The following is a 27989-nucleotide window of genomic DNA, read 5'->3' on the forward strand; positions in this document are numbered from 1 at the left end:
GCAGTCCGCGCAGGCGCACTGTGGCCGGGCGGGCCTAGCGGGCGCGGTCATTGTCCTGGCAGAGCGGCGAGCCGGTGAGTGTGGCTGCGGGGTCCCGCCCACCCTCTACCTGTGCCGGGGGCCGGACCCTGGCCCCGGGGAGGGCGCGGCCTCGGGGAGAGGGCGTGCAGGCCCAGGTACGGGGAGTGCAGGGCTGGTTGCAGGTCCAGGGCGTGCGGGCGCAGGAGAGGGCGTGCAGGCCGGGACCGAGGTGCGCCTGGAGAGGCTGAGCGGCCGAAGAGAGGCTGAGGGGAAGCTGAGGGGCTAAGGAGAGGCTGAGGGGAGGCTGAGGGGCTGAGGAGAGGCCAGGGCCAGGGAGGGAGAGGCGTGAGTCGGTTGGAGGTAGGAAAGTTGCATGAACACCAGGGCCATCCTGGGGGGAAGGTGGCCTGGGTGAGAGACAGGCAGTGCATATCCTCCTGAGGATGAGGCTGTGTCTTTGTGGATATTGTGAATGTGTCTGTGTGTGTGTCTGTGTGGGTCTGTATGTGTGTGTGAGACAGATTGTGTCGTCCTGAGGGTATGGCTGTGTCTCTGGATATTGTGATTGTGTGTTTGTGTGTGTGTGTGTGTGTGTGTATGAGAGAGAGAGAAACTGCGTGTCGTCCAGAGGCTGGGTCTGTGAATGAATGTGAATGTGTCCATGTGTGTCCGTGTGGGCCACGTGTGGTAGCGTGTGTGTGTGTGTGTGTCCCACTTCTTCAGAGTCTTGGTCTCTCTGTGGAGCTGTGTCTCTCCAGGTCCCTGCCTATGCATGTGTGGTGATATCTCTGAGTGACTGCCTGTGTCTTTGTCTGGTGTTGTGGGTGTGTCAGCCTTGATTTCTGTCCATGGGTGTCTCTGTGGGAGGGTGCCCTCTGGGTGTCCACTATGTCTGCTCTTTCCATGCATGTCTCTTGGCATGAGTGTAGGGGTGTGTCTCTCCAGGGGCCAGTCCTGTCCGGATCTTTCCTATCTCTGTGTGTCCACTTGTGTCTAGAGTATTTCTTGATGTTTGCATGTGACTCTGCAGGGGTGGGTGCGTCTGGGTGTGCCTCTTCCAAAGACCGTATGCCTGGACAAGGGGGCCTAGCAGAGCCACTACCTTCTCACCCTACACTTCTCCTAGTCTGCCCGCCCACAGTTCCCTGGCTTTTTCCTGCCCATAGAAGGCTCTGGAGGCGTAGGGGCCTGGGAGTGACAGGGGCCGGGTGGAGGAGGGGAAAAGGAAGGCTGTTTTTTCTGCCTCCCACAGGATCTTCTTAAAGTGGGATCAGACTCCCAAAGGGTCTTTGTGCCTTACTCTGTTCTGACCAAGGAGAGGTTGATTTGTTCAGGGAATGTGTATGCAGCCAGTGCTGGCCATTTATAGGTGTCCCAGTAACTCTGAGGTAGGGACCATTATCATCTTTATCTTACAGATGGGGAAACTGAGTCTCAGACTAAGTGACTCACCCAAGGCTACCTCAGGCATCCAGGTTCCAGAGCCCCCACAATTAACCACCAGACAAATGGGAGATCCTTTTTTTCCCTTTCTGCTCAGCTGACACAAGGTTGCAGGATTTTCCCCAGGGGAATCCCCGCTTGGAAACAATGGAAATGGAAGAAAGGAAGGAAATGCTAAAAAGCTCGGAGGAAGAAGAATCCAGATCTAAGGCCAAACTGGGTTCAGCAGTCACTGGCCATACTCTTGGGCAAGTCACTTCCAGGGCCGCTGCATGATTTTTAAGGGTACTTTGCCTTCATGGGCTCCTTGCTCCATTGTTTTTTTAAAGCACTAAAAATTACATTTTGTTATTTCATTAATATGAAGACAAATATAATCTAGGCTGGATTAGATCTTTTCTTACGATTTTAAAAGAAATTAAGACCTTCCTATGGGCCCCTAAAGGTTTCATGGGCCCCAGGCTCTGTGCCTACTGGGTAAGTGGGCTCTGGTCACTGCTGTGATCTGGCAAAATGGGCCAGTGTTCTTGACCTCATAGGACAGGGGTGAAAGTCAGAGACCACTGATCTGCAAGGAATATGTTTTTTTAAATTAAATTCTGTTTCAAACATGTTGATGGTAATATGAGGTTTCTACACCCAGGGAAACAATTCAAAGAGAAAGAAAAAATAATTAATAACTCCTACCCCCTTCTCATTCCCACTCCACGCCCTCCAGACACAAACCCAGCCTCATTCTACAGTCTTCCCCAGGCTGGAAAACGCTGTACAGATGTGTCCACATCCACATGTGTTGGTTTGTTTTTTCACAAAGGGGCTGAAGTTATACATAAAACTGGGTAACTTGCTTTTCTAACTTAGTGAAACCACAGACATGTCAAAAGATGTAGAACTAACTTTGCTTCACAGAGGTGACCTGATATTTCATACTATGGAGACCCTACCCTTGATTTGATTCCTTAAGTAATGTTTATTAATTTTGTTTTCAGCGTGTTTTTTTGCCTCTAGAAACAATGCTGCCATAAATATCTTTTTTTCCTATATGTAACTTTTACACGGAGCTTTTATTGGTGTGGACGGATTCCCAGGAACAGGGTTGCTGGGTTATGGGATTTGTGTATTGCCAGCTCACTTTCCAGAAAAATGTTGAGCAACTCACATTCCCTCACCAGTGTGTGAGAGGGCCTGTTCCTTTGAATCCTGGCCAGCACTAGAAGTTAGCTCATCTGTTCATTCAGCTTGATGTCTAAGTGCCTCCTGTGTGTTAGACATTGTCCTAGATATCAGAAATACAATCTAAAAGTGATCATCCCTGCTCCCTGGGGGCTTCTGTTCTCATGGAGGGAAGACAGATGACAAACTTGAAAACAACTATTTTTAAAACGACAGTTGTCAATAGTGGTTTGTACTGCAAGAAAATAGAGGGGGAGAGAGTTGCTGCTGGAGGTCAGGTGATTGTGGGTAGAGGACTTCTCCAAGGAGGTAACGTTGGAGCTGACCAGGAAGCAGGGGTAGTCATGGGAAGAGCATTCCCTCCAGAGCGAACAGCAGATGCAAAGGCCAGGGGGCCTGGGGCCAAGCATGGGAGAGGGGAGTAGAGGAGATGGAAGGGGAGAGGGGAGTAGAGGAGATGGAAGGGGAGAGGCCATCAGGGACACATCATAAGGGCTGTGTGGGCAGCAGTGAAGACTTTGAGTGATTTCTAATGGTGGGGGAAACCAACGAAGAGTTTTGAAGAGTTTTAACCCAGAGGATATTTTCACTGAGTGATTACAGTTGGCCAGATGTGGTGCCTGTGTACAGGCATTAAGTAGTAGGAACGCCGAGCCCACACCTTTGTGATCCTTTTGTTCTACAACAGGGCTTCTCAACCTCCACACTACTGACCTTTGAGCCTAATCATTCTTTGTTGTGGGGCCTGTCCCGTGCATTGTACAATGTTTAGCAGCATCCCCGGTCTCTACCAACTAAACGCCCATAGTACTCCCCTGCCAAATTATGACAATTTGGCAAATGTCTCTAGACGTTGACAGATGTCTCCGGGGGGGGGGGCAAAATTGTTCCCGATTGAGTTCCAAAGGCTTCTGCCATCTTGGCCTTATGTATATGCCCCCCTACAATTAAAATTACTTTTCACTTGTGGAAGTTGGGGCCATTTGGCCTAAGGAACGCTCTTCTTTGTCTTAGTGGTTCTTATGCTTTAAGAGGTGTCAGAATCACCTGGGAAACTTGTTTAGAAATGCTGATTCAGGGGCCCTACCCAGGTAGTTTGATTCAGAGGGTATGAGGTGGGGGGCAGGAATATATATTCTGAGTGATATTTTAATAAGCATCCCCAGTGATTCTGGTACTTTGAGAATTGGTGCACCAGCTAAAAGAGCATTGTGTTGGAGAGGACTGAGGTTTTTCTGGGTGATCCTGAAGGGTTGGAGATGTAGAGAGGCATGTTTCTGTTTATAGCAGAAGAAAAACTCATTTCCAGTCAGAGGTGTTGGTGGCATGGGTAGCGAGCCCCCTATCACGGGAGAAGCCAGGACTGAGCCAACACGTCTCAGACTCCAAGAATTTGTCCTCATCTGTGTCATGGATCCTAATTTTTTACTTTGCCATTTACTTGATTTGGCTCACTGATTTTTTTTTTTTAATTTAAATCAACTTAGTTTAAAAGGGCATTCTGTGTGACTGCTGTAAAAGGAAGCTGAGTTTTGCTGTAAGAAGGGAAACAAACTTTAAAACAAATGGAAGTAAAGCCAGGTAGTTCTAATGAGATATTATGGTTACCCTAAGTTTGGGCCTGAACCCTGCTTTTCTTTTTAATTTTAATTTTTAATTTTTGTGGGTGTGTAGTGGATTTATATATTTATGGAGTACATGAGATATTTTGATACAGGCATACAATATGTAATAATCACATCAGGGTAAATGGGGTATCTGTCACCTCAAGGATTTATCCTTTGTGTTACAAACAATCTGATTATATTTTTAGTGTTTTGTTTTTTTTTTTCTGAGATGGAGTCTCTCTCTGTCGCCCAGGCTGGAGTGCAGTGTTGCAATCTCAGCTCACTGCAAGCTCCGCCTCCCGGGTTCACGCCATTCTCCTTCCTCAGCCTCCCGAGTAGCTGGGATTACAGGCACCTGCCACCACACCCAGCTAATTTTTTGTATTTTTGGTAGAGACGGGGTTTCACCATGGTCTTGATCTCCTGACCTCGTGATCCACCCGCCTCGGCCTCCCAAAGTGCTGGGATTACAGGCATGAGCCACCGAGCCTGGCCAGTTATTTTTAAATGTATCATTAAATTATTATTGATCATAGTCACCCTGTTGTGCTGTCAAATAGTAGGTCTTATTCATTGTTTGTGCGTCTGGTTTTTTTTGTTTTTTTGTGTGTGTTTTTTTTTTTTTTTTTTTTTCTGAGACGGAGTCTCGCTCTGTTGCCAGGCTGGAGTGCAGTGGTGCAATCTTGGCTCACTGCAACCCTCTGTGTTTTTTTAATACCCATTAGACATCCCCACATTCCCCCCACCCTTCCACTACCCTTCCCAGCCTCGGGTTTCTTCATCATTCTAGTCTCTATCTCCATGAGTTTGTTTTAATTTTTAGCTCACACAAGTGAGAACTTGAAAAGTTTGTCTTTCTATGCCTGGCTTATTTCACTTAACATAATGACCTCCAGTTTTATCCATGTTGTTGCAAATGACAGGATCTTATTCTCCTGCTTTTCTTTTGTTTCAAGGGGCGAGTGATGGGTTGCAGGGATGTTAAGATACCTCTGCACTTGAGACTTTGTCCTGAGCTTGTCAGGAGAACTGGAAGATAATTGAATCAAGATGCATTTCTCTAGGCGAATCTGGCTCTGAGAGCCCCTGGGTGGAAGTTGCTTACACTCATATCTGCTAGTTGAACCTCATGATAACCCCATGAAGTCTGGAGGAAGTGCTCAAAGAGGCCACAGGTGGTTCTGGGGCATCTCAGGGGGCCTCGGTCCAGCACTCACACTCAAGGAGAGATCCAGGCAGGGCCATTGGGAGAGGGCAGGGTGTCTGGTGGCCCTCAGCAGCCTGCGGGAATGTGTGTGAGTGTATGTGTGTTAACCGTATCTGTGGGAGTGTACATGGGAGTGCGTTTGTGAGGCATTGTAGCCTGGAGGCTAAGCATGTGGACCCAGACATACTCTGCCTGACTCCAGTCCCAGCTTTGTAATCTTGAGCAAGTGGTTTAATCTCCTCGGGCCTCAGTCTCCTCATCTGTGAAATGGGTGGGTAGAAATAGTACCTACCTTCCAGGATGGTTGGAAGATCAAGTGAGATACATTCAAGTTCCCTACATGCAGTAAGCCCTCTAAATACTCACTGTTGATGTATGTGTATGTGTGTCTATCTGCCTGTCTGCTTGTCTCTCAGTGGGTGTGTGTCTGTCCTGTCTACATTTGTGAGGCCAGCCTAGGCCTGGTCTCTCAGCATGCCTTCCTCTCTCTTCTCCTTACAGCACTGTTGGCCACCCCAGGCCTGTCTTCCTGTTCACCGTGGGCAGCAGAGGGATGGCTGCTCAGCTGCTGACTGATGAGGCACTGGTGAGTCATGTTGCCCTGTCACTCTCCTTTCCAAAGGCTGGATCCTGCCTTGGGTGAGCCTCTGCTGCTCGAACCCTTTCCAAGGCCCCCAGTCCCATCTTCTGGGGCTGTGTCTGCCCTGATGAAGAGGGCTGTGCTTACAGATGATGCTGACCCTGGCTGTGGGGTCACTTGTAGGGGACAGGGAAGTTTTGGAATGGCCAAACTAGCTCTCTGGACTCTCAGGAGACACAGGTGGGCACCTGTGGGAGAGTGGTGGTTTAGACATGTGACATTGAGTGAAAACTCGCGCAGGACCATGCTGGATGTGTGACCTTTAAAATGGGCAAACACACTAAATGCTCCTTGTGAATGCCCACATGTGTGATGAAAGCACAAAAGCTTATGGGAATGAGGCCCACAAATTCACCCATGATTTTACCCCAAAAGATAATCACTCTGGAATGTTTGAGTCTGGCTAAGCAATTTTAATGTTAAAGATTGCTTTTTCATCAGATATTTCATCCTGAGCATTTCTCCACATCATTAAAAACTCCTTTGTAACATCCATCTTAATGACCACATAAAAGTGTTGTTCAGTGGCCATACCCTGGTTTACTTAATGGTTCCTCTGTTGTTGGACCTTTATTGGTTTCCAAGTATTCTTTTTTTGGTTATAAACACCGTCATGAGGGACACTGGGCACAAATCTTTCCTTGTGTCTTATATGATTTCTTTAGGAGCGATTCCTTGAAGAGGAAGATTGGGTTGGGTATTTTTGAGGTATTTTGATATTACTTTCCAAATCAGTTATGGCGGTATGTATTCCCACCAGCATGTCTGAGCGGGTCTCCGATGATTTATATGGCTGTTGTCAGGCATTTATTCTGCATGTTGGATAAATTTAGATTGGTGCAATATTGCACCATGATAATAAATGATAAATGGATATAAATGACAAATGCTATAAACCATGATGAGCCTGATAGGGGACAAGTGGTGCCACGTGATTTATTTCTGAGTAGCATTGTTTGTATTATTAGTGAAGTTCAAGTCTTAGAAAATGTTTACTAGCCATTTCTGTGGGCAGGGAAATGATCCATCTTGTGCTTTAGCAGTCTACAGGAATCTGAGTATGCTTTAAAGACTTTACAGAAGCAAATGTGTGCATGTAAATATTTGTGGCAAATATTCTTCCCAGATTTGCTTTTTGTTTCTTTATTTTACTTTATTTTTTCTGTATAAAAGCATTTCATATTTTTAAAATCAAACCTGTTGGTTTCTCCCACTGTGGTGTCTTTCTTCATCTTTAAGCTGTGAAAGGGTTTCTCCATCCACAGGTCACATAGCAGCTATATTTTCTTCCTTTTCACCATTTGTCATTTGAATGTTAACAATGAACTTTTGAATCTACCTGTAATTGATTTTGCTATATAAATGTGTCAGTAGACTTATTTGGGAGCTTTGGTTTACTCTGTCTTCATTTGTTTGGTACCTTTGTTGAGGTACACATCACATATCACAAAGTGTACAATTCACTGATTTTGGGTACATTCATAGAGTCGTGTTAACCATCACCACAGTCAATTTCAGAATATTTTCATCATCCTGAAAAGGAGCCGAGTACCCATTGGCACTCATTTCCATTTTCCCCCATCAGTCTGCGGCCCCTGGCAACCAATCAGCTTTCTGTCTCTATGAATTTGACTATTCTGGACATTTCAAATAAATGGAATCATACACGGTGTGGTCTTTTGTGACTGGCTTCTTTCACTCAGCATAATATTTACAAGGTTCATCCACGTGGTAGCACATATAGAGCTTCATTCCTTTTTTTGACTGAACAGTATTCCACTGTGTGTTTTACACATTTTATTTATCCTTTCATCAGCTGATGGACATTTGGGTTGTTTCCACTTTTTGGCTATTATGAATAATGCTGCTATGAATATTCATGTATAAGTCTTTGAACATATGTTCTCAGTTCTCTTAGGTGTGTACCTGGAAGTGGAATGTTGGGTCATGTGGTTAACTCTGTTGAACCATTAAAGGAACCACCAGACTGTTTTCCTAAGCGATTGCACCATGATGCCTTCATTTTTATCTCATCTGTGATTCTTGCCTTGAATTCTTCTTTTACCTACATTACTTAGAAAGATTTGTTGATTGTTTTTATTTCAACAGGGTTGGGAGTTTTGGTTTAAGTTTGGTTTTTTAAAAATTACTACTAGTGTAATTACATTCTGATTTTTTTAAAAATTGAGGCTGTCTGGTTTCAGCTCTTTAGAGTTTTCCCTGTGGTGAAACAGTTTGTGTCATTACACAGGAAACCGAAAAAGATGGAGTACCAGAAAAAGTGGCCTTGGACACGTATGTGCAGAGAACTCAGAGGCCCTTTGTAGCACTTCTGTCCCAACACGATGGGCTCTCAGACCTGGAAGGCTGTGTTCTGTGTCTCAGCACAACCCTGGTGCCAGTCTGGGCTTGGTGCCTGGAGACTGCTCAGTGAATATTTATTGAGTGAATTAGGTGGGTGTACTTAGGGAAGACTTCAAGAAAGAATTGTTATATTACAATTTTGTTAAATAAATAAATATAGGAGTGAGAGGGAACTTTTGGAGGTAATGGATCCGTTTATGGCCTTGATGGTGGTGATGGTTTCACGGGTGTATATTCATCTGCAAACTCATCAAGTTATGTACATTATTAAATATGTACAGCTTTTTATATATCAGTCACACCTCAATCAATTAGTTTAAATTTTTAGAAAAGGAGGAATTATTAGCTGGGCTGGCTGAAAGATATATTGGGCCAAAAGATCAAATAATATCATATAAGGATCTATAGTTGTATATAAGATATATATTAAATATCAAAATTAAATAATAATAGCAAGAGTCAACATTTACTGAGAGCTTCCTCCATCACACGAGGCACCGTGCTTGGACCATATTTGTACACATTTAACCTCATGACCCTGTGGAGGGGGACATTGTTATCAGGAAGCCTGCCTCTCATATGAGGCTCAGAAAGAGAAAGACAGTTATTCAAGGAAACACAGCTCGTGAGGGGCAGAGCCAGGATTCTGTCGCAGATTGTGGTTCCTGAGCCCACATTCTGAACCACCAGCCCAACTGCTTTCTATCAAAGGTGACCTCTCAGGCAGAGGAGGCTATCCTGAGCTCAAGCCCCAGAAGGGTACCCTGGGACCATGGAGGGAGTAGCCAGCAGGGGTGAAGCCTCCCCTTGGGATTCAGTTGGTGGTGGGGAGACTCAGTATGCTGGAGAGAGCCAACGAGCTCTGGGTGTCAGTAACAATAGCTGGCAGTTATTGAGTGCCTACTGTATGCTATGCACTACCATTCTGAGTATCTTATATAAATAAGTGGGCAGGTGGGGCCTGTGGGAAATTGGAGCTCTCTTGCCCCATCAAAGGGCCAGCCACCACTCAGCTCCAGCCTAGAGTGGCCAGATATTCTGGTGTTTAAAGAGAAACTAGAAATTCATTTTCTTGGTAAATTGTGAATTTTTTTTCATGTGAGTAATAATTAAAAACAATTTTGAAACCCTCATAGGAGCAAAATAGAAGTGTGTACAGCTGGCTTCAGGCCCAGGCACATCTCACATGAGGTGCGTGCTCAGAGCTCCCGTTCTTTCCTTGTGCCATGGGGGTTGTACCACTGAATCAGTTCAGAACAGCAGGTCCCTCTGTAGGACACAATAGGTCTCTCATTACTCACATGCCATGCTGTGTGGAAGCCCAAGCAGCCATAAGGAAAAGCGATGTGGAGAAAAAGAGATGCCCACCAAGGCCTCAGCTGTGCCATCCATACCAGCTCAAGAGACAGACATGTAAGCAAAGAAGCCAGCAGACTACTCTAGCCCAGCTGCCATCCAACTGCCACCACACAAGAGATGCCAGGCACGAACTGCCCAGCGGAGCCCATCAACCCCCAAATAGTAATAAATTGTTGTTTTTGAGCCATTAAGTTCTGAGATGGCTGCTACCCAGCAAAATATAACTGGATCGGAAATTTAATCTGTGGCCGTGGCTCAAGATCTTCATGTGGCAGAGTCATGCATGGATGATGTGATCAGCCAGCAATAATGTGAGACATGCAGGCCTTCATCACACCAGGGAGGAGGTCGGCTGTCAAGCACCATCTCTGGAAGTGGCTTCAGGATCGCTTGTGATCTATCTGGAAGAGAAGCGCCAGCTGGGACACTCTGCGATATTTATCCAACTGTCTTCTTTATAGGCAAAAGACATACCATCCATCTCAGGGTCTGATCCAAACTAAACTGCTCCTTGGCCGTGATGCCAGCTAGATCGGTATTATACATGGATGAGGCCATCTAATATTGGGGCTGAGAGTTAAACTGACTGGGTTTAAAATGCTGCCACTCCCATCTGTGTGACCTCTTGTGCCCCCGTCTCCCCCTTTGTAAAAGAGCTCATAAAAGTGCCTACATAGTAGGGTTGTTTTGAAGATGAAGTGAAATGATGTGTGCAATGGGCTTAGAACAATACCTGGCATGTAGTATGTGCTTAATGAGCATTAGTTATTTTTATCATTATTTACTAATGAATTAGTATGGAAGAAACCTGGTGCCAATACCATGTCTGTCTTATTCACAGTTGTATGCCCAGTGCCTGGTGCATAGCAGGTGCTTAATAAATATTGGTCAAATGAATGCATGAAAGGGTGAAGTATCACTCTGTGTGTTTCCAGGAACCACCAGTGAACATATTTAGAATATGTCAGAATATGTATTAGATACGATTGACCTAGAATTCCTGTTTAGGGGGTAAAAATTCAACCATACTTTTCTGGTAGCCTGGAAAATTATAAATTAAAACACCAGTTAAATTTCCGATCCAGTTATATTTTGCTGGGTAGTAACCATCTCAGCACTTAATGGCTCAAAAACTACAATTTATTACTATTTTGGGGTTGATGGGCTCAGCTGGGAAGTTCGTGCCTGGCATCTCTTGTGTGGTGGCTGTTGGATGGCAGCTGGGCTAGAGTAGTCTGCTGGCTTCTTTGCTTACATGTCTGTCTCTTGCTCTGCTATGGATGGCACCGCTGAGGCCTTAGTGGGCATCTCTTTTTTTCCACATGGATTTTCCTTGTAGCTGCTTGGGCTTCCTCACAGCATGGCATGTGAGTAATGAGACATAATGAGACACCTATTGTGATGACTGGCTTCTCCCAGAGCAAGTGTTCCAGGAGGCTGAGGCAGGAGCTGGAAGTCTTCTGCAATCTAGCCTGAGAGTCCCAGAACATTACCTCTGCCAGATTCTATTGGTCAAGCAGGTCCCTAAGGCAAGCCCACATTCAAGGATAGGGGAACTAGATTCCACTAGTGAAGGATTTGAGGCCATTTTCAATCAGTCTACCCACTTACTATTGTCTACTAAAGCTGACTTATATTGAAAGAGACTGTGAAAATGGGTAATTTGATCCAGCAAAATATAACTGGATCAGAAATTTAACTGGTGTTTTAATTTACAATTTTCTGGGCTACCAGAAAAGCATGGTTGAATTTTTACCCCTTAAACAGGAATTCTAGATCAATGGTATCTAATATGTATTCTGATATATTCTAAATATGTTCATTGATGGTTCTTGGAAAGGTACCCGCATTTTCCTTGCTTGGGCAGCAGGACTGGGCATTCTGATTCACAGCCCTGAGAGTATGATAATTGAGAGTATGAGAGTTGTATGCTCATTTTGGGCAAATACTCAAAGCAGGTAGCTTTTTATGTGTCTTCCTATCACATACGATTACTTTCTCGGGCCTGTTCAAGGTACCATGTAAGAAATTTAAGGATTCAGTCATTTGCTGTACAAACATTTATTGAGTACCTACTAAGTGCCAGGCACTGTTCTAGGGCCTGAGGATTCTGTGGTGGCCCAGGCAGACACAACTTCACAACCCCCCATGAAGTTGATGCTGTTATCCCCTTTTAACAGAGGAGGAAACTGAAGCCTGCAGAGGTTAGGTAATTGAAGATGTTCACTTTCATACATTCACATAGCTAGAAAGTGGCCAAGCCAGGGTTTGATAACAGGTCTTTGTACTTCCCAGACATGCCCTTAAGACACTGCACTGTCTTTCAAAAAACAAACAAACAAAAACACTCACCCCCCTGTATTAGTTGTAGCTGTGTAACAAGTTACCCCCAAACTCAGCTGCTTAAAGCAACAATTATTTACTATCTTAAAGCAACAATTATTTACCATCTTACACAGTTTCTGAGGGTCAGGAATGGGGGCATGGCTGTGGCTCAAGATCTTCAGTCTTCTCAGGGCTTCCCGGGGTTGGAGAATCCCTTCTGAGAGGCTCACACAGTGGTTGATGGTGGGACACCTTAGCTCCTTGCTGACATTGGTGGGAGGCTTCAGCTGCTGGTCAGATGGGCCTCTCCAAAGGACTCTACAGGGCAGCTGGCTTCCTCCAAAGTGAGTAATCCAAGGGAAAAAGAGAGGGAGTGTGCCCAGGACCAAAGCGGTGATCTTTATAACCTTTTTGTCTTTTTTTTCCCCTAAATTTCTTATTGTGCTAAAATACACATAACATAAAATTTGCCATCTTAACCATTTTTAAGTGTACAGTTGAGTGGCATTAAATGCATTCCTAACGTGCAGCGCCACCACCATCCATCTCCAGAACTCTTTGATCTTGTAAAACTGAAACTCTGCAGCCATTAAACAAACACTTTCCATCCCCCTCCCCTCCGCCCCCAGCAGCCACCATTCTACAAGTCTCTATAAATTTGACTTGATACTTCATTTAAATCATGGAATCATGCAGTAATTTTACTTCCGTGTCTGGCTTATTTCGCTAAGCATAGTGTCCCCAAGGTTCACCCTTGTAGCATGTGTCAGAATTTTTTTTTTAAAAGGCGGAATAATATTCCATTGTATGCATAGACTGCATTTTGCTTATCCACTCATGTGCTTACGTACACTTGGGTTGCTTCCACCTTTTGGCGATTGTGAATAGTGAGTGTGCATATAACCTTTTCTTGGAAGTGACACCACACTAACCTCTGCTGTATGTTGTTTATCACACAGAATCACCCTGGCACAGTGAAGGGGCTACATAAGGCTGTGGATACCAGGAGTTGGGGATCATTCAGGGCTGTCTTGGAGGCTGCCAACATACACATACACATACATACACGTAAAACATGAAAATATTCACAGTGTCACTCCTCTGATACAGCTGCTGTTCACATTTTGACACATTTCCTTCCGTCTTTTTCCTGTGTATTGTTTTCATGTGGTTGAGATAAAATGGTATTTAGAATTTTGGAAACCCAGAAGCAACTCTACATGGAAAAGCTCTGCATAATCTTGTAATGAAAATAGCTATATAATTGGCCATGGGGGTGGGCTATTATTTAATGAATCCCATGCCATGGATGTTATGGTTGTCCAAAGGCTTGCCCATATAAATAAAATGGAGTGGACATCTTTGTGCATGAAGCTTTGCCCAATTTTTGGATTATCTTTTTGGGATAGATTTCCAGAAATAAAATGTCTGAACATTTTAAAGACATAAAATGTGTAATATTAACCTTTTAATTGAAGAAACAATAGGTAAAACACACCTATTTGAAAATTAGTAAACTGGGAAAATGAATTCTCCCACTTCCCCTCCCCATCCTGAAACTACTGGCATCACCTGCTCTTACCAGATTCTGTTTTGGTTAAGAGCTTTATTGAGGTATAATTCACGTATCATAAAATCCGCCCATATAAAGTAGACACATTAATATCCAGTGCTTTTTAGTTTATTTACAGAGTTATGCAACCAGTACCACAATATTTTAGAAAATTTTTACCACTCCAAAAAGAAACCCCATACCCATTGGCAGTCACTCCCCATTTTTCTCCAACCCACCCTCACCCCTAGGCAACCATATATCTACCTTCATTCTATTTTGCCCATTCCGGACATTGTATATAAATGAGGCATACGATATGGATTTTGCCCATTCCGGACATTGTATATAAATGAGGCATACGATATGGATTTTGCCCGTTCCGGACACTGTGTATAAATGAGGCATACGATATGGATTTTGCCCGTTCCGGACACTGTATATAAATGAGGCGTACGATATGGATTTTGCCCGTTCCGGACACTGTATATAAATGAGGCGTACGATATGGATTTTGCCCGTTCCGGACATTGTATATAAATGAGGCATACGATATGGGTTTTGCCCGTTCCGGACACTGTATATAAATGAGGCATACGATATGGATTTTGCCCGTTCCGGACACTGTATATAAATGAGGCATACGATATGGATTTTGCCCGTTCCGGACACTGTATATAAATGAGGCATACGATATGGATTTTGCCCATTCCGGACATTGTATATAAATGAGGCATATGATATGGTCTTCTGTGTCTGGCATCTTTCACTTGGTGTCATGTTTTCCAGGTTCCTTCATGTTGCAGCATGTGTCAGAGCTGTTGTGTGGACGAACCACATTATTTATCCATTCGTCAGGAGATGGACATTTGAGTTGTTCCCACTTTGGGACTATTGCGAATAACATTGCTATGAGCATCAGTGTATAGTTTTTGTGTGGCATTCTGTTTTCATTTTTCTTAGATATCTACCAGGAATGGAAGTGCTACTTCATAAGGTAACTCTGTGTTTATTCACTTGAGGAAATGCCAGACTGTCTTCCAAAGCAGCTGAACCATTTTACATCCCCACCAGCTGTGTATTCTTACCAGTTTCTTGCATTCATTTCCATAAAGAAGTCTGCGCCTGTATAAGCACATATGTGTAAATTTCCCTTTATTATTTCCTTTTATGGAAATGTTAACAAACTAGACACACTGTTCTGGGCATTGATCTGTTTTTTCATGTAACTGTATATTCAGGAGATCATTCTGCATCTGCAGCTAAGGAGCTGCCCCCTTTTTTTTTGTTATGGTTGTGTGTATTCCACTGTGGTGGATTCACTGACCTAATTTATCCAAACCCCTACTGATGGCCATTTGGGATGTGTTCAGTCTTTTTACTTCTTCATCTGATACTGTAATAAATATCCTTACACATATATGTTTTTGCATGTGTGTTAATATATCTGAATTAGTCTAAAGTGTTCAAAAGAATTTGAATATTAGTTTTGATAGATTTTGCTAAATGCCACTCCATAGACATTGTCCCAGTCTGTTCTCCTATCTGGAGTGTCAGAGAGGAATGTTTCAGTATTTGAGTTGGAGAGAGTATTTCCTTTCGAGAGGGATGTTGCAGTATTTGTCCTTTTGTGACTGGCATATTTCACTGAGCAGAATGTCCTCAAGTTTCACCCATGTTGTAGCATGTGTCAGAATTTCCTTCCTTATTAAGTCTGAATAAGATTTCATTGTATATAGAGACCACATTTTGTTCTTTTTGTCTGTTAGTGTACACTTGGGTTCCTTCCACCTTTTGTCTATTGTGAATAGTGCTGTTAGGAACATGGTTGTGCAAATACAGAGTGCACCTGTAAAATTCTAAATTAGATTCTGTCCCTCTCCTGCTCAGACCTTCCAAAGAATGAATAAGAAGGAGCCAGCTTAGGCCAGACCTGAAGGAAGAGCATTTTGGGCAGAGGGAACAGCTAGTGCAAGTGCCCTGGGGTATATTCAAGGAGAGAAGGCAGGCTGGCGGGCTGGAGCACAGCACAAGGGGCGGAGCAGGTGTGGGGATAGGGTGGGGGTCAGAGGTCAGAGTCAGGACTACATGTTTAGGCACCACAAGTTTTCATTACCTGCTGCTCTGGATGGTTCATGAGAGGCAGCAGCCTGCAAGGATGAGGACTCAGGCTCTGGAGACAGCCCATGGGGTTCAAAGCCTGGCTGTCCCACGCAGTAGCTGTGTGCTTTGATCCAGGAACCTACCCTCTCTGTGCCTTGGTTTCTTTATTTCCACCTTCCAGCCTCCCTCCAGTGCCCCCTATTGACAGAGCTTCATGGGGAGTAGCTGCTAAGGCAGAAGCACCACCAGATCGCAAAGTCAAAGCCCGCAGATCTCTGTGCAGAGTGTGGAAGGGGGGCTTTTGGGGATGAAAGACAATCACTTAATCACTTTTAAATAGGCATACTATATTATAATGTTAGTGCCTGCCTCATAGGTCTGTTTTAAGTTAATAGTGAATGAATCAATATGTGCCAAGCACAGTATCTATTTCTCAAGGCTGCTGTAAATCAGTACCACAGACTGTGCAGCTTAAACAAAGGACATTTATTCTGTCACAGTTCTGGAGGCTGGAAGTCCCTGATCGAAGTATCCGCAGGACCACGCTCCCTCTGAAGGCTCAAGGGAAGGCTCTGTTCCAGGCCTCTCTCCCACCTGCTGGCAAGTTCCCTGGCTTGTGGCAGCATAACTCCATTCTTCACACAGCCTTGTCCCTGTGTACATGTCTGTCTCTGTCCACATTTTTCCTTTCTGAAATGCAAGTTAAAACCACAACACCACCTTACCTGAGCCAGGATGGCCATTATTAAAAAGTCAAAAAACAATAGATTGGCGTGGATGTGGTGAAAAGGGAATGCTTATACCCTGCTGCTGGGAATATAAATTAGTACTTCTTTGGAAAACAGTATTGAGGTTTCTCAAAGAACTAAAAGTAGATCTCCCATTTGATCCAGCAATCTCACTACTTGGTGTCAACCCAAAGGAAAATAAGTAATTATATCAAAAAGACACCTGCACGTGTATGTTTATTGCAGCACAATTCACAATTGCAAAGATATGCAGTCAACCTAAGTGCCCATCAACCAATGAATAAGAAAAGTGCCCAACAACCCATAGATAAAGAAAATGTGATACACACACATATAATATATATGTATATCACGTTTATACACATACACACATACATACACACACATACCATGGAATACTGCTCAGCCATAAAAAATAATGAAATAATGTCTTTTACAGCAACTTAGATAGAACTAGAGGCCATCATCCTAAGTTAAGTAACTCAGGAATGCAAAACCAAATGCTGTGTGTTCTCACTTATGAGTGGGAGCTAAGCTATGGATATACAGAGGCATACTGAGTGGTATAATAGACTTTGGAAACTCAGAGCGGGGCAAGGTGGCAGGGGGGTGAGGGATGAAAAACTACATATTGGGTATAATGTACACTATTCAGGTGATGGGTGCACTAAAATCCCAGACTTTACCACTGTGCATTTCATCCCTGTAACCAAAAATTACCTGTACCCCTAAAGCTATTGAGATTTTAAAAATTGAAAAACAAATTTCCCCTTTCTATAAGGACACCAGTCCTGTTGGATTAGGGCCCCCTACCCCCACTCCAGGATGACCTCATTTTAACTAATTACATCTGCAGCAGCCCTGTTTCCAAATAAGGTCATGTTCTTGAGACCTTGAAGGTTGGGACATCAGCATATGAATTGGGGGGGCTCATAATTCAACCCATACCAACCACTTAGAGTAGTACCTGGCACATAGCAGCTGCTGCATAATGACTGGTGTTGCCTACCTCATCATCACCAGCCACCCTGCTCTGCCAGGTTCTTTCAGTCCATAGGCTTATGACATCTACCACAAAGCTTGTGACATCTACCACAAAGTGCTGCTCCTTCCACGTGGACTTCTCTCCACTCCCCAGCAGTCTCATCTGCCTTTTCACCTTCAGGTCTTGATCCAAGCTCTCTTCCCTACCCAGACTCTCCCACTAAAGACCCAACCACCAGTTCTCTTCACAGACTACTCAAAGTCTTCCTGGGCACCCCCCACAGCTGGCATTACTCAGGGACCTGGAGACCTTTGTTCATACCTTCATGATTGATTGTGTTTACCAAATTATGTGTCTTTGTCTGCCTCTGCCATGAGGAACTAGTTCTTGAACCTTTTGTGTCTCTGTATCCCAGCACTGGGCTTGCTGCCTGGTGCTTAGTAGGGGCTCAGAAAAGTTAGCTGTGCCCCTGGATTCCATCTGGGGCTCTTCCTCTGCTGTGCTCCTAATGCATTTGTTGATTCACTGGGTTAGACTCACTTTGCCTTCAGTTCTTTTCCATCTGGTTCTCAGATCTGTGACCTTCTGTTCCAGAATGTTTCATATGGGATTTATTTCTCTGTCAGAGTGCCAACCCAATATAACTAGACACAGAGAAAACTGTGAGTGATCCCTTTAGAATTCTGCATCTTATTGAAATCACTTCAGCTACATCCCATCTGCCTCCCCTAAATCCTCTTGGCTTTTCTGGCCATTCCTCCACACCTCTGTAAGGAGGGCCCTGCGATGAGCGGATGTGGGTTTCCTCTTACAGGAATCAGTGACGTTCAGGGATGTGACTGTGGACTTCACCCAGGAGGAGTGGCAGCAGCTGGAGCCTGCCCAGAAGGACCTGTACAGGGATGTCATGCTGGAGAACTACAGGAACCTGGTCTCACTGGGTAAGGGGCAGCTTCGTTGAGTTACTCATCATTGGCCCATAACTTCAGGACCACAAATAAATTAAAAAAAAAAAAAGATCAACAGATCTGACTACATGGAAAGTTTTAAAATTTGCTCTACTTGAAGCTAAAAATAAAGTTGATCATGATGGTATGGGAAATAATATTTCTCACGTGTTTTACATTCAAAGGGTCATAATTATGTAAGCAGCTCCTGGGAATAAGAAAAAAACTAAGCGAATGATAGAATGGACCAAACTTATGACCTGGTGATTCATAGATTTAGAAATACACAAAGTTACACTTTATAAAAGTTTTTTTAAACCTTACTACTGGAGACACACAAATTGAGGTACTAGCAGTTTTTGCCCATGAAGTGCACAAAGATCAAAAAAGAATAATAGCCCATATTATGAGGCTGTAGAGGAAAGGACTCTCATTTAAGGAGTATAAAGTTGGGACAGCTCTTTTGGAGGATAGCTTGGCCTTATCAGTCAAATATTGAAGGATTCCATTTTTAGAGATCTGTCCTTTAGAAATTCTCACGTAAGTATGCAAAGTTTTCCATGGGAAGAAAAATCAAGGAAAACGACCTAAATGCCCAGCTGTATAAGACTGACTGAACGTATCAAGGCCTATCAATATGATGGAAACCAGGCAGCTCTTCAAAGCTGAGGACTGTTTGTAGGCACTGCCGTGAAAAGATGCCCCACAACATACTGTTAGGTGAAAACACTCACTTTTGGAATCGGAGTGTGGTCCTATTTCTTTAACAGCTTTTCTGGAGGTATTATTGACCTGTAATTAACCACGCATATATAAAGTGAAGAGTTTCATGCATTTTGACATAGTGCATACCCAGGAAACCATCACCGTGATCAAGATAAAGGACATATCCATCATCCCCAAGAGTTTCCTCATCCTCCTTTATTACCCCTCTCTCCCCTTCCTCAACCCCCATCCCCAGGGATCCCCTGGTCTGCTTTATGTCACTGTGGTTGAGTTTACATGCTCTCCAGTTTTATATACATGGAATCATACAGTATGTACCCTTTTTTTTTTGGTCTGGCTTTTTTTGGTTTGACTTGGCATTATTTTGAGATTCACCCATGTCATTGCATGTCTCATAGTTCATTTATTTTTATCTCTGTGTATTATTCCACTGTATGGGTATGCCACAATTTGTTTAGACATTTGCCTGGTGATCAACATTTGGGTCATTTCCAGTTCTGGGCTATTACAAATAAAGCTGCTGTGAACATTTGTGAACAGTTCTTTGTGTAGACATTTCCTTTTCCTTCTGTTGAGTGGAAAGTCTGGATCATGTGCTACATGTATATTTAACTTGTTTAAGAAACTGCCAACCTGTTTTCCAAAGTGATTGTACTATTTCACATTTCTACCAGCAGTGCACAAGCTTCATTCTAATTGCTTTATCTTTTAAATTTAGCCTCCCTTGTAGGTGTGTGGTCTCATCACTGTGCTTTTCATTTGATACTGACACTTGTAGGTGTGCGGTCTCATCACTGCGCTTTTCATTTGATGCTGACACTTGTAGGTGTGTGGTCTCATCACTGCACTTTTCATTTGATACTGATAATCTTTTCATGAGCTTATTTGATGTTTGTATATTCTCTTTGGTAAAGTATCCGTTCAAGTCTTTTGCCTGTTTTTTTTTCTGCTGGGTTATTATTGAATTTTGAAAGTTCATTATGTATTCTTGATACAAGTTTTTTTTTTAGATATATGCTGTGCAAATATTTCCTCCCATTCTGTGGATTGTGTTTTCACTTTCTTGATGGCATTATTTCTGACTCTAAAGTTTTTAATTTTGATGTAGTCCAATGTATCTATTTTTTATTGTTCTCGTTGCCTGTGTTTTTGGTGTTATATCTAAACAATCTTAACTCAAAGTCACGAAGATTTATTCCTGTGTTTTATTCTAAGGTTTTAGTGGTTTAGCTCTTCACTGAGGTCTTTGATCCATTTTGAATTAATTTTGTGAATGATGTAAGAAAGGGGCTCAACATCATTCCTTTGCATGTGAATATCCAGGTGCCCCAGCGCAATTTGTTGAAGAGCAGTTTTTAATTCAATGAAGTCCAGTTTATCAACTTTTTGGTTTTGGTGTCATTTGTAAGAAATCTTGGCCTATCCCAAGGCCTCAGAGGTTTTCTTCTGTAAGTTATATAGTTTTAGGTTTTACATTTTGTTCTTTGATCCATTTAATTTCTTAATATGATGTAAAGTATTAATCCAAGTTTATTGGGGTATGTGGAGGGGACAAATGTATGTCCAGTTGTCCAACACCATTTGTTGAAAATACCACTTTCTCCAATGAATTGCCTTTGCACTTTTATCAAAAATCACTGTCCATACAAGTGTGGGTCCAATTCTGAATCCTGTTCTGTCCATCTGTTTGTCTGCCTTTGCACCAATACCAAGCAATGTCATCCTTTCAGATCTTGCTTTTATGACTTGCGCCAGTCTAGAATGACATTCTCCTCAAGATCATTCTGGGTTTTCTGCCCAAAGCTCCATGAATGACAAGGATTTACAGTCTGACTGGTAGGAAAAGGCACTGTTCCCAGCCCTGTGTCAGCTCTGGGCACTGTTTTCAAATCCTTTCAGACGGTTTTTTCCTGTGTTGGGTAGTTTCCTGACATGCACATTTTGACCAATAGTCTGCTAAATACTGGAGGGAGTTCCTTGCAGGTCTTCAGAACACTCTCTGTGCAGCTCATTCCTCTCTAGTCTGTCCTGGGAACTCTATCTGCCTTGGTCTCTCAGCTCTGTCTCCTCAACTTGGGGAGTTGGCCAGACTGTACCTCAATTTAGCTTTCCTTTGTCACAGCCTGGAAACTTCCAAGGCAGTAAGCTGGAGCAGTTGTAGGACCCACGTCGTTTGATTTTCTTCTCTCAGGGATTGTTGCCCTTCATTGCCTGATATTCAGTGTCTTCACAACCATTGTTTTATATATTTTGTTTTAGGCTCAAGGGAATCTTATCCTTTATACTCCATCTTGGACAAAAGCCCCATTTGGGGGAAAAATGTGTGTGTGCATGTACAGGTGTGTTGTGTGTATTTTTTTAAAGGTATGCTTTGGAGGGGAGTCTAAAATATAAACCAAACTGTTAACTCTGGAGAGTAAGATTACAGGAGACTTCCATTTTCTTTTCTTTTCTTTTTATTTTTTTTTGTTTTTGAGACAGAGTCTTGTTCTGTCGCCCAAGTTGGAGTGCAGTGGCATGATCAGAGCTCACTGCAACCTCCGCCTCCCAGGTTCAAGCGATTCTCCTGCCTCAGCCTTCTAAGTAGCTGGGATTACGGCACCTCAGCCTCTCAAGTAGCTGGGATTACAGGTGCCCGCCACCACACCCAGCTAATACTTGTATTTTTAGTAGAGATAGGGTTTCACCATGTTGGCCAGGCTGGTCTCGAACTCCTGACCAAGTGATCCACCTGATTCAGCCTCCCAATGTGCTGAGATTACAGAGACCTCCATTTTCTCTGTTACTGTTTTGGTGTTTGATGTTTTAAAAACAAGTGTGAATTACTTTGTAATCAGAAACAAGCATAGAAAGAAAACTGAAAAACTGTGAAGGACAAGAGATTTAGCAATGTGAAAAAAGAATGCACCTACATTTGTATCAAAAGGACTGAATAGCGCTTTGCACATTAACGGCTTTTGGCGAAAGTGCCCTCTGCAGAAACTTTGGATGTCTCCCATGACAGTGGCCATGCCGCCAGGCTTCCTGCTCTTTTGCTGACCTGACTACAGAAAAGGTGTGATCGGGTAGTTTTAATCTGGCTGGTGTGGAACTGTGTTTTCACAGCTGTCGTGGTTAAGCGCTGAGTGTTTGCTGTTTGCAGATGATCTCTACTGCAGGGTTTTAACCTAAGAAAGGGAGGTGGCTTCCTTCCCCCTGTCCCTCTGCTGGTATTCTGCCCCCAGCTCTCCTGATTTCTCCAGGTCATGTTCACTCCAGGAGACTTCCAGCTGTATTCACAACCAAGACTCCTGGTCCTCTCCGATTGCTGCCAGCTCATATTCCAGAGCATCTCAGACTCCATCGGCCCCAAACCAAATTCGCCATCACCCCTGGAGACAGTCTTCTCTCCACCGAGTCTACACCCCACACTACCATCTGTGCCAGCATCTGGGCATTGTGCCACACCCTGACTGGGGTCTCTAAACCACGATCATTCTCCTGCATGAAGTACTTCTCAGCTCTTTTCCTCTGAGATGGGAAAAGTGATGCATGGTGATATAGCCACTCCTCAGGAGCCACAGCTCGGGGGCCACACTGCCAGGGCTTGAATCCTGCTGTGCCTCAGGTGTATTGTGCCCTCGAGTACATCCCTGACTCCATTCTTGTATCTCCGTTTCCTCGTCAGCAAAATGGGGATGGTCATAACTGTCTACTACTGTATGTAACTCAAGTATGATTGTGAGAGTCTTCAGAGATCCATGCAAATTGCTCAGCACTGTGCCAGGCATGTTGCCAGTGCTCCATACTCGCTTATCTGGTACCTTCTGTGTGCAGGCTGTGTGAGAAGCTGGGGGGTGAGCAAGGCCCTTGCCTCTAGTGGAGCTGACTCCTGCTAGGGGCTGATAATAATTAGATCAAAGGACAGGCAGAGAAAAATTGCAACAGGTCACTGAGTGTTCATAAAGAAGTGGGCAGGAGGACCTTCCTTCCTTATGTAGGGTGGATTGGGAAGGCTCCCGTGGGGTTGTGGGGAAACAGGCCTGAAGGATAAGGACGTCCATGGCAGGTCCACAGGACAGTGGGTGCAGAGGCCCTGAGGCAGGAAGAACACACAGACAAGAGGGAGAGCATGGTGATGAGAAATTGGGAGGGAGGGAGCGCAGGGGACAACTCAGGCAGGCCGGCTGGGTGCTGAGGGCCCTGAGGCTGCTGGAGGTCCTGGCATCATTCTCAGTACAGTAGGGAGGCCACGGGAGGGCTTGATCTGACTCCTCAGAAGACCGCACTCCTGGAGGAGTGGAGGACGCATCGCAGGGGTGAGAATGGGGTGGGGAGGACAGAGGAGCTGCTGTCGCATTTCAGGCAAGGAGCCGTGGTGGCCAGCCAGCTCTTTACCGGGAGATTTGGTCTGCTTCAGGCTGTTTGCGCACAGCGATGCTTGCCAGCAGTCAGGACGGTGGGAAGGAAAGGGCAAGTCAGGGTGTCTAAGTCTCTCTGAAACAATTTTTAAAGTTTTACATTTAAAACTGTGAAAAGTATATAGAGAACATAAAATGTACCATTTTAACCACTTTTAGGAGTACAGTTCAGTGGCCTTAAGGACATTGATGTTGTTGTGCAGCCATCACCGCCATCCATCCCCAGAGCTCTTTTCATCTCCCGCAAATGAAACCCTATCCCCATTAAACACCAGCTCCCACCCACTCCTCAGCCCCCAGCATCCTCTGTTCTATCGTCTGTCTCTGGGAATCCGACCTCCAGGTACCGCAGATGAGTGGAATCACATGGCATCCATCCTTTCATGTCTCATTTATTTTACTAAGTCTCTTTGATGGGCTTTGCTTTTTTAAAAAATGTTTTCCATGGGGAAAGTCTGAAATCCCAAGTTTCGTATTGGATGTGTTAGGCTTGGGCTATCCAGTTGAGATGCTGGGCTTTTTTGAACAGTTTGGACATAGCCCAGAAAGCAGGTCTGGGCTGGAGGTGCATGTTTGAGCAGCATCAGCCTGTGGATAACATTTAGATCCAGACTCACTTCGTGTGGCTTTGAAGGTCCGGTGTGATTCAGGAGAGGGGTCTGAAACTCAGGTGGCCTCAGGAACTACCAGGTGGATCATTTATGTGGGGGAGGGGGACAGCTGCTGCCCCATGCAATGTCTTGTTGCCCATAAGAATGAGGCTCCATGTGGCCATATCTTCACGTTTTTTATGACCTAGCAGCCACATGGACAGCAACTTTTAAATGCTGGTAATGAGTCCCCTGATGCAGAGTCTAGACTCCACCTAGGCTAGAAGTCGAGGTTTAGAAATGAACAGGATACACGTGGAGGGTGATTGAAGCTGTGGGCACGGAGGTAGTTAGCCAGGGAGGGGTGGATAAGCAGATGAGAGGGTCTGAACCCAAGTTCCACGGAATGCCTGCCACCCAAGAACCAGGCAGCAGAGAGGGGTGTGACGGAGCAACAGAAGCAATTGTGAGACCCCAAGTCATGTGATTATTGTGGGCTCAAGTGAGCGGTCCTGTGTGTGTGAACACTTAGTGCTGAGGCTGATGAGAGGGCCGGGCTGTGGGAGGGCTGGGGCCAGCCAGGGCAGGTGCGTGATGAGCTAGTGGGAGCCGGAGCCCCAGCCAGGGGAGGGGATCTTGCAGCCAGCAACCCTGGGGCAGCCACACCAGAGAAGTGGCAAAGGGGCAGGAGAAATGCCCAATTTTTCTCTCATTTCACTTTCAGTTTCCTGCCTTTGGCCAAACACACAGGAAGCCAGTGGGCAAAGTCAGCATCCTGAGTACAGGACAGGTCAGAGAAGGGTGGAGAATAGAAAGTGGGTTGAAGGAGTAGAGAATAATCAACACATGCCATATAAATGCTAGCTATTTATTATTTCTTTATTCTTTTTTTTTCAATATTTATTTATTTATTTTTTAAGAGACAGGGTCTCACCCTGTCACCCATGCTGGAGTGCAGTGACGTGATCATAGCTCACTGCAACCTCGAATTCCTGGGCTCAAGTGATCCTCCCACCTCAGCCTCTCAAGCAGCTGGGACAATAGGCATGTGCCACCATACCCGGCTAATTTAAAAAAAAAAATTTTAGTAGAGGCGGCAGGGGGGTCTCACTATGTTGCCCAGGCTGGTCTCAAGCAATCCTTGCCTCGGCCTCCCAAAGTGTTGGGATTACAGGCATGAGCCACTGTGCCTGGCCATCTTATTATTTCTGATAAAAACTGTTGCTTGAGGAGCATGACTGGTTGTGGATCTGCAAGATGAAGTGAGGAGGCCCTGCAAGTCAGTAGCCAGCTGCAATCGTTTCTACTCAGGTTTTCAGAGCGTGCCCTTCGTTCTCTGAAAGCCCAGCTCACTGCTGCAGTTTCTCTCCAGGAGTGCCTGTCATCCCTCTTCTGAAGGGACATTTGCTCTCCCTGCTCACCTCCTGTGTTGACTCTGCCTCATAAACCACATTGGCCTCAGTTCCATGCCTCCCTCCTCCCTCCCTCTCTGATCCAAGGTTCTTCTTTGCTAACTCGCTCTGTGCCTTGGGCCTCATTGGGGTCGGTTTCATTTGCTCCTTCCTGCTGTGGAGCTTCCTCACTCCCAGCATCTTTAACTACAAGTATTTGCATCTTCTGTTTTTGTTTTTTTCAGACTGGGAGACTAGACCTGAAATGAAAGAGTTGGATCCAAAGAATGACATTTCGGAAGACAAGCCCTCCGTTGTTGGGGTGGCCACGGGGGGACCCGCGAGGAATGGTGCCAGGGGTCCTGGCTCAGAAGGAGTGTGGGAACCAGGCAGCTGGCCAGAGAGGCTGTGGGGAGATGCAGGTGCCGAGTGGGAGCCATTGGGAATTCCCCAGGGGAACAAACTCTTGGGGGGCTCAGTACCCGGATGTCATGAACTGAAGGCATTTGCCAACCAAAGCTGTGTCCTGGTCCCACCACGGCTGGACGACCCCACAGAAAAGGGGGCCTGTCCACCCATAAGGCGTGGCAAGAACTTCTCCAGCACTTCAGACCTCAGTAAGCCCCCCATGCCCTGCGAGGAGAAGAAAACCTATGACTGCAGCGAGTGTGGCAAGGCCTTTAGCCGAAGCTCGTCCCTGATAAAGCACCAAAGGATCCACACGGGAGAAAAGCCGTTTGAGTGCGACACCTGTGGGAAGCACTTCATCGAGCGCTCGTCCCTCACCATCCACCAGCGGGTGCACACGGGCGAGAAGCCCTATGCCTGCGGGGACTGCGGCAAGGCCTTCAGCCAGCGCATGAACCTGACTGTGCACCAGCGCACGCACACAGGCGAGAAGCCGTATGTGTGCGACGTGTGTGGGAAGGCCTTCCGGAAGACCTCCTCTCTCACCCAGCACGAGCGGATCCACACGGGGGAGAAGCCCTACGCGTGCGGGGACTGCGGCAAGGCCTTCAGCCAGAACATGCACCTCATCGTGCACCAGCGCACGCACACCGGGGAGAAACCGTACGTGTGCCCCGAGTGCGGGCGAGCCTTCAGCCAGAACATGCACCTGACCGAGCACCAGCGCACGCACACCGGGGAGAAGCCGTACGCCTGCAAGGAGTGCGGAAAGGCCTTCAACAAGAGCTCCTCGCTCACCCTGCACCAGAGGAACCACACCGGCGAGAAGCCCTACGTGTGCGGCGAGTGCGGCAAGGCCTTCAGCCAGAGCTCCTACCTCATCCAGCACCAGCGCTTCCACATCGGCGTGAAGCCGTTCGAGTGCAGCGAGTGCGGCAAGGCCTTCAGCAAGAACTCCTCGCTCACGCAGCACCAGCGCATCCACACCGGCGAGAAGCCCTACGAGTGCTACATCTGCAAGAAGCACTTCACGGGGCGCTCGTCCCTCATCGTGCACCAGATCGTGCACACCGGGGAGAAGCCCTACGTGTGCGGCGAGTGCGGCAAGGCCTTCAGCCAGAGCGCCTACCTCATCGAGCACCAGCGGATCCACACCGGCGAGAAGCCGTACAGGTGCGGCCAGTGCGGGAAGTCCTTCATCAAGAACTCCTCCCTCACTGTGCACCAGCGGATCCACACGGGCGAGAAGCCCTACCGATGCGGCGAGTGCGGGAAGACCTTCAGCCGGAACACGAACCTGACGCGCCACCTGCGGATTCACACCTGAGCGCCTCCGAGCAGGGCTCTCCCTGGCGGTGCTCCGGCCGGACGCCAGATGGCTGCGCGCTTTGTCAGCAGTGCTGTGAGAAGTTCTCCCCTGGGGTGGGGACTCGGGGTCAGGGGAGCTCAGGAATGTGGGGTTGTGGAGGCGCTGGCTGATCACACATGCCCCCTCCTTACTGAGCATCAGAAAGCAAGCCCCTCGGTGTCTGACGTATCTGGGGACACTTCAAGGTTCACTGTAGCTGAGCCATGGCCGCTGGTAACAGACATCAGGGTTCCAGACTAGCCCTCTGAGTAACTGTCCTACGAGCTTGGACAGGTCACGCCTGCCTCCACATCTCTGTTTCTTCAATGGGAAAGTGGAGCTGGTGGAGGGGAGGGAGGAGACATCTCCCTCTTTGTCAGATACATCCTGGAATCCAGATGCAGCTTGTCACCATCGGCATTTTCTCGGTGGGTTGGGAGTGTGAGGGCCTTGCTATCCCTCCACCCACCGTTTCCCTGCAGTGCGCGCTGGCAGCCACCAAGCTAGGAAGTGGCAGGAGTTTGCCGGTTGTTTGTGAGGGGAAAATTTTTTTTTCAGAGTTAGCAAACAACAGTAACTACTGCTTTGAATGCCAAAGTTTCTTAGAGTGGTCTGTTACATTTTTTAAAAATAAAACTTTTAATTAAGGGA

The 27989-nt window shown here is 45.7% G+C and overlaps 2 protein-coding genes across 5 annotated transcripts in view; both read left to right on the forward strand.

Annotated features, from left to right (window-relative positions):
- Window positions 1–9: 9 nt before the first annotated feature.
- ZNF71 (zinc finger protein 71) lies at window positions 10–27989 on the forward strand. 4 transcript variants are annotated; one of them, XM_054539167.2, is made up of 4 exons: window positions 10–74; window positions 5953–6037; window positions 18343–18469; window positions 25828–27989. In XM_054539167.2, the coding sequence occupies exons 2-4, from the start codon at window positions 6005–6007 to the stop codon at window positions 27315–27317; spliced, it is 1650 nt and encodes a 549-aa protein (XP_054395142.1). In that variant the 5' UTR covers window positions 10–74; window positions 5953–6004; the 3' UTR covers window positions 27318–27989. The 4 variants fall into 4 exon arrangements, with proteins under 4 accessions (XP_054395142.1, XP_054395144.1, XP_054395141.1 ...); XM_054539169.2 differs by having other exon boundaries at window positions 51–176; XM_054539166.2 differs by lacking the exon at window positions 10–74 and adding an exon at window positions 4901–5796.
- Window positions 18395–27989, forward strand: part of SMIM17 (small integral membrane protein 17) — a 42391-nt gene continuing 32796 nt past the window's right edge. The window contains exon 1 of the mRNA XM_054539171.2: window positions 18395–18469. The gene's annotated coding sequence lies outside the window, so the exon portion shown is untranslated. The remainder of the gene's footprint in view (window positions 18470–27989) is intronic.

This window comes from Pongo abelii, chromosome 20 (genome assembly GCF_028885655.2).
Source record: "Pongo abelii isolate AG06213 chromosome 20, NHGRI_mPonAbe1-v2.0_pri, whole genome shotgun sequence".
NCBI lineage: Eukaryota > Metazoa > Chordata > Mammalia > Primates > Hominidae > Pongo > Pongo abelii.

Excerpts from the sequence above, each read along its gene's own strand:
- ZNF71 (XM_054539166.2), top strand. Across the intron at positions 6,038-18,342 it reads TGCTGACTGATGAGGCACTG|GAATCAGTGACGTTCAGGGA; the intron begins GTGAGTCATGTT and ends TTCCTCTTACAG. Across the intron at positions 18,470-25,827 it reads CAGGAACCTGGTCTCACTGG|ACTGGGAGACTAGACCTGAA; the intron begins GTAAGGGGCAGC and ends TGTTTTTTTCAG.